A 13,508-nucleotide genomic window follows, 5' to 3' on the forward strand; every position below is an offset into this window, starting at 1 on the left:
GATCTACCAAATTAAATTCTGAGAGTTTGTTAAGCATATAGACTCTATCATTTAGTAGACCTGCTGTACTCTGAGAACTGTAAATGTCATAGCTTGATATAATGTGGGTAGCTGTGTTAATTAGCTCTTGGTAAGCTGAAAACATGTCACCACACAGGAGCTTGCGGTCAAGACTGTGGAACTGTACAGGCTAAAGGTAAACAATATTTGATAACTCCTTTAACAGAGGCTACTGAGCATGTTTAAAGTGAATAGACTGGTCACTGAAGCTCAGACTCATGTCTTACTTTTTACATGGTTTTACATGGTACAGGTTGCATTTTTATGCATTTGTATGCCTTTCATGAAGTATAATTTCCAAAATGGATTTCCCTTTTTCGTACCCTAAAATACTCTTTTATTTCATCTACAATCTTTGACCTTACCAGTGAACACTTTTTCAAAGTACTTTTTCATCAGAAGCTGGTAAACTGACATTCTGACTCCCTGACGTATTTAAAGACTACTATCAAAGTGCTACTTCCTAGAGTTCCACCTGGACTGGAAATACTGTGCTAGATTGGTGATTTGTGCTCTGTTGTTAACATAACTGAATGTGTCCCTGATTTATTCTTGGATTTAACTCATTTTTTTGCGAGGTAGATGATACCAGGCAGAAAGGCTGTTTTACAAACCTGGATTCCTGATCCTTCAGGAACAGTGATCTTCCAGACACAGTTGAGGCTGTTGAGGTAAGGTTCAGGAAAACCAGGTGATAGGATGGTGCCAGTTCTCTGGGTCAGATTGCCTCCACATGGAACTGCAAGAAAAAAGGAAAGGGATGAGAAGTCATATTAGCAGTGTACCAAATGTATCATGGCTACAAAAAGGATGCACAAAGATGCAGGGAGAGTAAGATTAGGCACTTGCATACAAGCATGCATAAATTTGCACACTGAAATGACTATAAAAAATATGTTAATACTAATCTATCTCCTTAATCTTTTTTTTCCCTCTCAACCATAGATGTGATTCTGCTGCTGGATTAACGAATTTGCTCCAAACAAGTGTCAAAATTGCAAATAGGATGAGGTGAAACCAAAAGATTAGAAAAATAAAATCATGATGAAACTGTTCATTTAAAAAAACAAACAAAAAAAAACATAAGTTAAATGATCTTCACTTGGTAGATTTTCTGCTTGTTTTAAGAAAAAAACAATTTTAGAACTCAGTTGGTGTAATTGTTAATTCATAACTAGAACTGACATTTTGGAGTATGATCCATCTGCACATCATGCTAGACAGACTGTAACACTCCTGAAGAGTGTTTACAGTTTTCAAACACCATCTTCCCAGCTTGTTCTGCACATTTACACATCTGGTGACTGCAAAGGAGCATCTGCTACAGCTGTATGCAGCGTGTGTCTTTGTATATACAAGTGGATATCTCCATATGAGTGTGAGTGCGTCTGTGTGTAGCTGTGACCCTCAGCAGTGCCTGCCACCTGTGTGCTGCGTGGCTGAATCTTGCTGTATCGCTACAAGCGATGGCTGGCAGCCCACATCTGTGTCAGAGTAACGAGAGTTTGAAACTCAAGGCATCAAGTGGGAGAGACACGGAGACAGATGCAGGCAAGAAAGTGAGTGAAGAAATACAGAAATGAGAGAAAGTAAGAAAGAAAACAAGCCAGAATAAAACACACCTGTAAGTGCGCATGTGTGTATATCTCTGTGTTTTGAGTATTCATACCCTACCTATGCAGCTGGGTATGGAGCTGTTCCACTGTGCTAGTGCATTGGGAACTGTCAGGCATTCAATGGCACCTGATCCCTCCAAAATATAACCCGGACTGCACTCAAAGCGGATCACAGCGCCGACAGCAAAGTTGTTACCCATACGACGGCCATTGCGGGGCTCTGGGACTGAGCTGCACTGGGTGGCACTGGTTCGTGGCACAGCTTTGCAGAAACAGAGTGAAAGACAAGGTGATTACAGGTTCATTTTAAGTCCTTATCTGTGACATTTTCAAGAAAATATCAGACTGAATTTGCGACTTACTTGGTAATTCCAAACACTCGGGTTTGAGTAGGATTGTCTAAGAATTGCACCACTCAATCAATGCAGTGATTTGTTAGAAAAGTTACTCTGGGTGTCACTGTGAGAATGATCACAAATAGATAACATAAAGCACGGTATTCAACCTCTCTGTGGCTTGTGCTTCCTTCAGCTTACTTATAATAGAATACAAAAAATGAATCATTTATTCATTAAACTTTCTCCAGAGCTGTGATTGCCTTTGGATATCTGCAGCAAATTGTCATTTCTGGTACAGTGCACTGTTTGAGGAAAATAACAATTCAAGAGGAAAGTCTCTTAAGGGAATAGAGGAACTTGGGAGTTGAAGCACAACCTTTTCAACAGACTGCCATACTTCTACAGTGTTAATGCTTCAGTGTGCACACTTCTGCCAACACACACAAGCACATCACAGCTAAGCAGTGGCTGAAGGTGAATTCTCTCAAAATCACTCAGCAAGTCATCCATTATGGAGGGGAACTGTGGCTGTTAGAACAAAGGGAATCCAAAAGAAACAAGGTAGTAGGATTTGTTTGTGCCTGTGACTCTGTGTTACACACTCACCCTGGTAGACAAGGTGGAATCCTCTCGAGCTGGATTGGCCTTTGGAGGTGAAGCGGATCAGGATTTGGTTGGAGGTCGCTAATGGCAATGACTCTCCTGAGGTGGGGGACAAGTTAAAAACAGTTTGTAATGTTTGATTGTCACCTTCTGTTTATATTTGTGTTGTCGGGCACTGCTGTTTCTAGCTGCTTAACAGCCACCCAATCACTTCTGTAGTTAAAGAACTAAAACCTCCAACATCCGTCTTGTACAATAAAATGTAGATGTGAACACTGTGATGACAACTTCAGGGAACAGATCTGTGTCCACCACGGAACTTTCAAAAAATAGTGCAAAAAAGTGTGGACCTGTGATGAAGCAGTGGCTGAAGGTAAATCTTCTCAAAATCTTGTGATGAAAATATTATACTTGTATAAGGCTTCATGAGGCATATCACAACATGCAAATAAATTGAGCTTATTACTGAATGTCCCTTGGGAACAATAAAGTATCTATCTATCTATCTATCTATCTGTCAAGCTATCTATTTATCTATCTAACTTAAGATTATCTTAATGTTTTACATATAGGACTGAGCTTATCTTCTATGCTTATTGGATAGCTAACAATTTCCTCCAGCAACATCATGACTAAATGGGGTTCTGATTATTGGCACTGATAGACTCACAGGTACATCTGACCACAGTCTGTCTACACTACATCAAGTTATGTTCTGGGAGATTAGAAGCTATGTCCTAGACAACATGCCAGCTTACTTGTGTTTTCATGAATCAGAAATATTTCTATATTTCTAATTTAAGGTTAATTTATTTTTGTTGTCCAGCTGTAACACTATTCACATCCCCAGTTATCAAGTCATTACTTGAGATTCTGCAGCTTTTTTAAAATGGTGCAGTAAGCGCTCTAGAACCAGCTGCAGAGATCACACCTCCCCTGCCTTTACTTCATTGGCTGTATAGGAAACACAGAATCAAATTCAAGGCTGGGTTTATCACCTGCAGAGTAAGGCTCTCCACAATCAAGCTCCTGCTAACATTCAGGAAGTCTCAACAGCATACTGTACAGGCAGGACTCTTAGGTCACCTGACCAGGGCTTAGTGACTGTCCATCTGTCAAAATTCAAGACTAAGGGCGTCTGCTGTTGTAGCTCTAAGGTTTTGGAACAGCAAATTTGGTCAGTCAGGTTTTTAAATGGCATCTGAAAATGGATTTTTGCCAGCAGGCCTTTCATTAGTGTTTTGTTTGGTCTTTGTGTGTGAAATTGTTTTTTTTTTAAGTTCTCTGTCACCCACATAAACTAAAAACTGCATCATAGACTATTTGCTGAGAAATGTAGGATGCATCACTCTATGGAGCTGTTGATTTCTCAAAGAAAATGTATGTGTATGTGCTAAAATGAAGAACCTCTGGCTAGAAAACAAATCCTCAAAAAGAGCATATTTTATGATAAGATGGCCTGCTATCCTCATGAGATCACAGTGTAATTAAACACAAGGAAAACCCCCTGATGTATCTACTGTGGTGGAAAACTATTTGTTGACTGACGTCGAACATGATACAAAGTGTGAGCATTTCTGTCTCTGTCTCTCTGTCTTCCTCTCAGTGTGCCGCTGACTGGCTCTCCGCAGTGGATCTCATTACTCTGCGTCTGCTTGCTGTCACACTGTGGTGGGAGGCAGCCGTGCTTAACCCCAGAGGCAACATCTGCATGTCTTTATGTGTGTGTCAGTGACTCTATCCTGTGCATGCGCATGTTTTGCTCACACTTCTGTGTGTGAATATTTCTGTTCCTTTAAGTGCAGTGTCCTGACATAGCACTGATGGCACAGGTTCTCAATGCATCATCACCATTCCACTGTTGGGTCCCCAAGGCATGCTGGGTAGTTTATTAGGAAACCCTTGCTGGGTGCTATCATGGTGACAGTGTTTCATAATTTACTGTGCAGGGCAGGCATATCCAGACAAATCAAACACATGCCAGCATGTAACTTATCAACTCTCTGGCCACTTTCCAGCTCCAAACCACTTTGCCCTTAACGTGATCCTCTATGCTGGCATGTGAAAGACATACATGAATGCATACGACTTTGGCTGGAAGTCCGCAGTCAAAATTTACCTAAATGCGCTGGTTCAGATACAGCATTCATGTGTAAAAATTTAGAGAGATTAACACTCCAGCTGTTAAACTGCAACTCAAACAGCATTAGAGTTAGAGACAGAGTTAGCTCAGCTGGGATTAAGGAAGAGAATTTTTACTGAATAATTTTAATAAATAATTTTTCAATTATTCAACAGTGTGCCTGTAGCAAAACAAAAGTAACAAACGCACGTCAGCAATATAAGTACTTAACACTGGAATTTTGTGAGAAAAGAATGTTATAGACTCCTCAGAATCGTCACTTATGTATTTTCTGAACCTTTTTCCCTCATCATTTTCCTGTGTCCAAATGTGCCTTTAAACATGGTTGAATTAAAATGCCACAGGATGTTTTCAGACAAACAGGTCAGTCCTGCGTGACACACAACAATAGCAATTTGATGGACATTTTTTTCGGTGTTTCGTTCAGCCTTATCAGGTTGTTTACATGGCTAATGCCTCACATGGATTCATTAAAAATGGTTGTTTGATGGTGCTGAATTGGCTTGTTTGTTCAACCAACCACTGTTTACTTGTTTGTTCAACCAATCCTGTTTTTTTTTTGTCCTTGGAGAGTACCTACTGTGAAATAGGTCCTCACAAAACTGTTTTCTAATCACTACAATCAATAGTTCTGTGGTCCTACAATTTTAGTTGCTGTGATAAAGTAAAAGGAAAGTTCTTCAAACTACAAAAACTCCAAATATACCTCATATTCACACTTTAAATGATGAAAAAAAAATTGTCACCTTTTTTGAAATAAGTTTTTAAAAAATAAATAGCATGAAGCAATAAGTCTCTTTGATTTGTTGAGGCAGTCCTCTTGTCCTGTCCGTCTATGTGCCATCTCCTTTTGTTTTCTATTTCCAAACCTTTTATCATTTACATTCAACTCTCCCTTTTTTCCTTGCTTTGTTTATCACCACTGCCTCTGACAAATCACAGTCCCCACCTTTTCTTCTCACTGTAGTCTTATTTGCCTCGCCGTGGCATGATTGTGATGAAAACATCCCGTTAAACACTATGCTGAGACCAGTTTATTTGGAATATGCTTTTCAAGGTCAGCCCATGTGTTTTGACAGCTGTGACTGACCATGCTTGACAAATAACATCCTGCCAACCACTAAAATACTCATTACCTGACTATATATTTACTGCACATAATGACAGCTTGTATATTTAGACTGTGTGGGTGAATCTCTTGATTTATACGCTTGCTGATGTGTACATTAATCGATTTATGAGCGTCGGTGTATCTGTATGGTTGATGCAGGTACACACTTCTGTATTATGCCTAATTCATGGTAGTTCTTCAGCAGCTCTGTTTGTGTGGGCTAAAAATCTCTCTTCCTTTGCCAAAGTGTGTCAGTTCTGCTCTGCCATGCCTGGTTAGAGAGCTCTGTGAACCTGCCGCCAGGAGTCTGCAGTTAATATAGCGTCCTGTTTATTGAGCTGTAAACTGGATTTTCTGAGGCTGCCCTGGACACAAACCAAAGTAATCATTTTGCTTTTGTCAAGCCACAGGGCTAGGGCAGGCTGAGAAGGGGAGCTGCCCTAAGCTCACACACCTTTTTACCCGATCCCTCTTGAAAGGTTGTATCTCCTTTCATTCAAGTGATTTCTTTTGTAGCACCCAAACACAGTCGTGGCATTTATCACATGCATGCATCCACAATTTTACAACTTTTTTAACCGCACAACAGTTCTTTTGCTTTCCTTCTTCTCCGTTCTTCTACACCATAGCTTTATTCAGGTCTTCCACCTCTGCGTATGTGTTCTGTACATCTTCTGGACATGCAATCAAAAATATTTTTAAAAAAGGGTCAATCTTCACTGCATTTAGAGACTAGTTGAGGTTACATTTTATCTTTAGCACTAAGGATAAAATTCTGTTCAGATAAAAGTGAAGAATAAGGTCAAAGAAGATTCAGAGTTGGAGTTTGGGTACAGATTAGATTTTGGAAAAGGTTTGGTTAAGATCTTATAAGGCTTATAAAGGCTACAGTAAAGGCTACAGTAAAGTTGTCATTTTCTTGTATCTTGAAATGAACTTCCCAGGAATATATCAATTTTTGTATTGAAAACCTAAAGGCGGATTGTGATATTTTTAAACCTGAGCCCTACATACCACAAATTTTGGCGTGGAAATGATTCATATTTTTGAAAAGTTTTAGAACAGCTACAACGGCTACAACATAATTCTTTGAGGCAACTCCAACCTTCAGGTTAAATCCACTAAAGATGCTTCTTTTGCCACTCACAGGCTGAGATTGTAACTGTCTGTCAACCTTACAGAAAGGATCCTTACAGAGAGAAAACTTTTTGATAAAGAGTAAAAGGAAGTAGGTTAAAAACAGGTTAAAAATATCAGAATTTCACTGAAGTGTGTGAATAATTAATTATAAAATAGCAACAATTCTCATTCTCATTGGCAGCAATTCTCTTGTTGGCATTCTTTAATATTTGTTAGATTATACGATACTAAAATATAATACATGATATGTAACACAAAACAAAGGTTAAAAAAACATAAATGCATGTGGCCATCTTTGTTGTGAATCTCTGATTACTGCAATCAATGGCATGACATCAGTGCAGCAATTCCGGCAATAATTTAGACAACTACATGAACAAGCAGCTGCAGGGTGAAACATTGAGCCAATATGGTCGATGCAATAACAATAAGTTTTGTGCTGTTTATGATAGTTACGGTAATGTGAATTCCTATTTGAGTAGGTGTCTTTGTTTCAGGTCTTGGGAGAAAGGAAATCTCATTGTCTGGCTTAAATCAGGCACACATACGTATACATGAGGGAGTGCACCTGTTTGCCTACGTATGCACATATATTCTGAGAGTTGACATTTGTGTTTGTGTAAAACCAATTCCGATTAATAAAGTATGTGTATGCGAGGCCGAGAGCCCGTCTGCTGACGTGTTATCCCTGTGGCTCTTTAAGTTGTTGTTGTCACTGCTGAATTGTTTTACAGCTCATTGGAGCCCACCTGCAGCCACCACAGCTCTGCCTGTATCAGCAATTTGTCTCCAGGTTCAACTGGATCCTTATTAAAGGGATAAGGCTAAGACAACAATAATTTTATTAAGTCTCCTCTCTAGTCAAAGAGTAATGGCTAGGCGATCAAATAGTCAAATCACATTTTTTGACTTGTCACACCCTGAATACAAAACATAATCTGTGCAAGCGTGTAAGAGTCATGTCTCGCTTGCCTGCTGTTCAATGTAAATAACTTATATTTTCCATAGTTGGATTCCTTCTGATTTCCCATAGCAGATATCTGTATGTGTGTGTATTTGTTTAAGTACCTGTGTGTGCTCCAGACAGGGAACTGAGAACACGTGAGTGCTGTGTCGCGCCATCATAAACCTCCACAATATCATTCAGAGCTGTTTGGAAGAAGGCGAATTGACTGAAGACAACTAGAAAAAGACAGAAAATTGACATCAGAGGAAACCGAAATTAGCTGAAATTTGCGACTGCATCACAGTCACACTTGAAAACTCTAAAATCCATTTGAATTGACACAGAAAATTCATAAAAAAAAAAGTCCTTTGTAGTATGCACATTCAAAAGAATATTATCAACAGCAATTTAAATCCAAATGGCTTCTTAAAAGCAAGCTGGATAATACAGCCAGTTATGACAACATAACCAAAAACTGATATTACATGACTAGATCAGCCATCCTGTCTGGGCTTGATGGCTTGTCACTAGATGAAAGGCTTTGGCAATGACAGCCAATCTGTTTCACAATGTGCAGCTAAAGCTCCACTATGGAACATCCTTTCAACTCCATCCTTTCCACAGCTATTGCCTGAACGTATTCAGGCCTTTCATACTAAATCTATATCTAGTTTAAGAATATTGCAGGTTAAAGAAAAGGATGAAGAAGATGGGGGAGACAGGGCAGAGGAGAGTGCTGTCCATTAGGTTTGGTGGCAGGACCTTATCCTCTGAGTTGTTCTGTGTGACGTGGCATCTCGTTATTCTTGCTTAAGCTTAGTGGTTTCCTTTATGTGTACACCCTCTTCATCTCTCTCCATGATAAGAGAAGCCAGTGGTTGCAATGACAGCCACTCCGTCCTCTGTACTGAGGAAAATAGCCGATCATTAGGGCTGGTGCATCAGCTTAATGATAATCGGCAAGAATGGAGGCGAGAGTAATTCTGACTGTACGACAAAGCGCGTTGCCTTGGGGCCCGCTGTCATTTTCCAGGAAAATGCAAATGTGGACTTTAATTATTTCAATTTCCACTCTCGCTCTGACTCCATTGACTGAAATATGTTGCCGACAGGGTCCAAGAAGGACAGGTGCCCAGTCATTTTGGAGCAGCGCCGGACCTCCGAATGGGCGTCACGACCTCGACATTCAAAAGACTGGGGTGAAGTACCCCAAAGCCAAACACATGCTGGCCGCTGCTGTTTTGGTGTAATTTAACGATGATAGGACTTAAGGTTTCCTGTAGAGAGACCTGATGCTGATAACTCATTAAAGAGCTGGAGGGAGGAGAAAAGAAAGACATAAAAAGAGAGGAGGACAGCTAGAGAGTGAAGGAAGACAGACATTATGGGCAAGTAAATGAAAAATGCATGCTTCTGTGTTTGCATGTTTGAGCTGTGTCGCACTTCTGCATCATTTTGCTTTCTGAATAATTTGCTGCTCCTCCAGTATCACAGATCCATATTGGAAGCAAGCTGTGACCTTTAAGATGGAAATGCCAAAACAGAGAAAACTCAGGAAATCTGGATCTCCCAGACACCAATTATTTTTGGTGTGCCTGCGTGCATGTCTATGTGTATGTGTGTGTGCTCTGAGACACATCACCTGATGTGTATGACAGTTATCAAACTGCTCCTTAAAGTGAAAATACGTGTGTGGCAATGAGGCAGATGGATATGGGAGCTATCAATCGCTGTGTGACTTTACATGTGTGTGTAGAAAAAAAATGGAGCCAGTTAACTTCTGACTAAAGCATTTCAATTTTGAGTTAAGAATACACTTGTTTTCTTCTATGCATCTGTCACTAAGAATATTCAGATGATAGCTGTAGTTTCCACAGAGACGGAATATGTCGAATGTCGCGAGGCACTTGAGTGCACTTTGAGCTTGAGAATGGCATTTTAGGATAACCAAATCATAATTAAACACACACACTATTACCCACCTGTACGCACTCACAGACACATAATTAAATGTCTGCTCAGAAAAAAAAAAAACTGTAACACCGGTCTTCCGTAGCTTACCATAATCCCTGGGCACCGCCACAGAGTACAGACAGGTTCGTGCACTACTGTAGTTGCCAGGGTAACCAGGAGACAAGACCACTCCCTCCAATCCTGAGTACTGTCCACCACACGGTGCTAGACAGAGAGACAGGATGAGACATGAAGAGAGAGGGCAGAAAGAGAAGGAAGATCTAGAGCCAATAGTGTGAGATTTCTTTTACTCCCTACCTCCTGCCTTCCCATCCCCTCTCTTCCATTACTCCTAAATTACTTTTCTTGTCTGATTGGGCTTTGGGTGGAAGATGTCCCTGGTGTTTGCCACAGTGAAATTGCAATGTTTTCCAAGTGTCCCTCTGGGTTAGCCTGGGTAAGATGAAGCCCAGATCTCTCCTTGCTTAAAGCCCTTAAAAAATGTCCTGCGCGTGCTTGTATCTTGGTGCAAGTGCTGAACCTGCGTGTGAATGTGTGTTTAGTTCGTGTGAAACATGCATGGTGCGATCATGTATTCCACCTGACACATAACTGAGGCTTAACACTGTGAGAATCAGCTGTTTTTGTTTTTTTTTTTAAGGGGACTATGCACAGCGTGTGTTAGTCGTGTCATAGGAACGTCAGAGCACAGCCGGTGTTGACGCAGGCTCAGTCATGAGTGTGTGTGTGTGTGGGGGGGGGGCAGATATGCAAAATAAGAAGCTTTTTTCAAACCGCAGATTAAATTAAAGCCACAGCCTCACATACATTAACATTAGCAAAACCCACACAGCTCCACACATATACCTGTAGGACACAGCTCCGTGCAAGAGCCGCATAATCGTACATGCGTGTTTACATGGGATAAATCCATAAACACTGATATGGTTTGTGTTGCTGACAACCGTCTCCAGATGTCAGTGTTTACCAATGCAGATGGGCTTGGGTTTGTTCCAACTCGGCTTGCCGTCTCCCCCCATGATGCAAGTGAGGGTTGGGTCCCCCTCTAGTGTGTAGCCACTGTCGCAGTGGTAGGTGACAGTGGAGCCCAGTTTGAGCTCGGTGCCCACCCGTGTCCCATTGCGCACCATGCCCGGCTCGAAGCAGGACTCCCTGGGGTTCTCTGTGGAGAGAGGTAACACAGTGGAAAATCAGCGACAGAAGAGAGCGCATGTTGGTATTCAATAAAAGGATTTTTGCATCAAGCTGCAGGAGCGATTCTGGAATAGAAATTGTTTTCTGCCTAAGGTTGCTGATATTCTCAGATTTTTCACTTCCTTTACTCATTCCCTTTTGCCCCCGCCACTCTGTGCTTTCCTCTTTCAGTAAATATATCTCACTGACTGCCACTTTTCTCTCTAGACCCTGACAGTGCCCTTTCATCTGTGGCTGCTGGAGGTATGTATGGCTGTGGAGACAGACAGGCAGCTGATTGAGAGTGGCACTGCTCTGGCCCAAGGTCTGCTGACTGCACACAGCCGCCTCTCACACAGCGCTTTGCTGTGCAGTCAACTAGAGAAGACAATGCACATACGCAAGCTTTCTTTCGCAAGCATGTGCACACATACACACACACACACATACACTCAGCCGTCAGCAGACTCACACACACGCGCTGTACGTAACCACATATCAATCACCACTCCTGAGGTCTTAAGAAAGATGTCTAGCTCAATCTACCATCACATTGTTCTTTGGTGGAAAGTGTGCATGTGAGAGGAGGCCTGTCAATTTGGCACACTTCACAGCTAAAATAAACATAGGAAAAATGCCCAAAGCAATTTAGTTCAGTCTTAAACACAGTCGACTCTCACAGAAAAACTTCAATATTTGATGACTTAACACACGCATACAAAAGGGAAGGTGAGTCAAATATTTTCTTTTGTCGGGAAAACTTCTACTTATAGTTCAGTAGCTGACAAAAATGAGCAAGCGCCTCTACTATCTCAGTAACAACTAGATGAAAGCAAACTTTAAATAGAAAACATTTAAACAATGTTCATATTTGAAAAGCATCTATTTGTAAAAGTATAGACTATTCTAGACTTCTTTCTTTGTGCCAGTGGAATTTACAAAAGCCATGTTGTTGCTTGCCTTAGAGTTGATAACTTTGCTGCAACTACTTTCCTGAGCAATCTTTCGACTTTAATGAGGAGGATCAACGTGTTGGATGTGATTTTTACATGTTATTTTTCTTGTTCCACCATCTGCCACTCAGAAAAGGGTTCAATTTGCACCATGAACAACAAGCTCCTCCTGTTGTGTACCATCAAAGAAATTCTTTCTGCTAAAATCAGACATATCTTCTGCATGCACAGTAATTAGAACAAGTTTAACTAAAGTTCTAGTGATTTATTTAAGATAAAAAAGTACATGAAGCACGTTGGATAAATGCCCAGTTTCCAAGTTGAAACCTGGGGACCAGCTGACCAGACAGGAGGCTGCCCTCCATGAATGAACAGAGCGCTGGGGCATGTGGTCTGTCTGTCTGTCTGTCACCCAGGGCACCTGTAGGTTGAAAGGGCTAGACAGGTTGAAAGGGCTCAACCCCATGGGCTGATTTAGACCTGAACCCTGCCTTGCCACTTTCTCTGTCAAACCGGCACACATGGGAAAGGAGAGCTGAGGTGTGATGGATGTCGCAGGCATTAGGTGCTGACTCGCCCTGGACACAAGCTAGTGTTGAAAAGGTCGGTCAACACAGTGAAAATGGCCGATTTAGCAAGCCTGGCCCTGGGACATCTGTAGGTGCAAGAGAAACTGGACGAGTAGCATCGTCTGTTTTGGAAAATACTCAGCGGAGTTTAAGTGATGTGATGTGTAGTGAAAATGAGCCCAGGAGCTGGTGAAGGTATTGGATGAGACAGATGTGAGTATGAGGGTGCATGTATTTCTGTGTGTATCTGCCCACGTCTGTGTCTATGTGTGTTATTCAAATGTGGCTCAGGCATGGAAAGTTTTTGCCCACATATTTCCCCGGAGAGCCTAATCAGACATGGTCAGAGACATGGAAACAGAACGACGTAACGATTGCTTGGTAAAGAGGCTGACAGCACCTCAGGCAGATATTGTAATGCAATTTTCAGCGGCGGGCTGACCAAATACTAGCTGGGCCAACTCGTCAACTTGCTGCTTCCTCACCAAATAGACGCAAACCCGCAGCCAAACACGCTTTTGTGCCATGCTGTTTGTCTGAAACTGAGGAGGTAATTTATGTATTATTTGGTTATGGTTCATTAGTGTGGAGAATTGGAAGTGGGAAGAGAGAGTTTTTCTGAGCCACACACTGAGTCCATCTGCTGTACCAGATTGGCCATACAATATCACACACTGTATCAGACACCACAGAAAATATAACAGAGAGTGAGTTAAGGGGCAGGCTCTGTAACAATGTCTTAACAAAATACTGTGCTTTGTTCCATTTATGTACAATTTACAAGTGAACCACAGAGCTGCATCACATTAACAGGTAGTGTTCTGAAATCAGCTGCATAGCTCACATGGATCAAATCCCACCTGAACGCCAGCCGAGAAACAG

At 41.4% G+C, this 13,508-nt stretch overlaps 1 protein-coding gene across 1 annotated transcript in view; it reads right to left on the bottom strand.

The window, feature by feature from the left end:
• Window positions 1-13,508, bottom strand: part of csmd2 (CUB and Sushi multiple domains 2) — a 254,062-nt gene that overhangs the window by 49,640 nt on the left and 190,914 nt on the right. The window contains exons 34-39 of the mRNA XM_046417596.1: window positions 10,899-11,093; window positions 10,019-10,135; window positions 8,080-8,193; window positions 2,621-2,716; window positions 1,735-1,938; window positions 675-799 (exon numbers count right to left, since the gene is read on the bottom strand). Coding sequence (XP_046273552.1) covers window positions 675-799; window positions 1,735-1,938; window positions 2,621-2,716; window positions 8,080-8,193; window positions 10,019-10,135; window positions 10,899-11,093 — 851 coding nt within the window. The remainder of the gene's footprint in view (window positions 1-674; window positions 800-1,734; window positions 1,939-2,620; window positions 2,717-8,079; window positions 8,194-10,018; window positions 10,136-10,898; window positions 11,094-13,508) is intronic.

Source organism: Scatophagus argus, chromosome 17, assembly GCF_020382885.2.
Source record: "Scatophagus argus isolate fScaArg1 chromosome 17, fScaArg1.pri, whole genome shotgun sequence".
NCBI classification, from domain to species: Eukaryota; Metazoa; Chordata; class Actinopteri; family Scatophagidae; genus Scatophagus; species Scatophagus argus.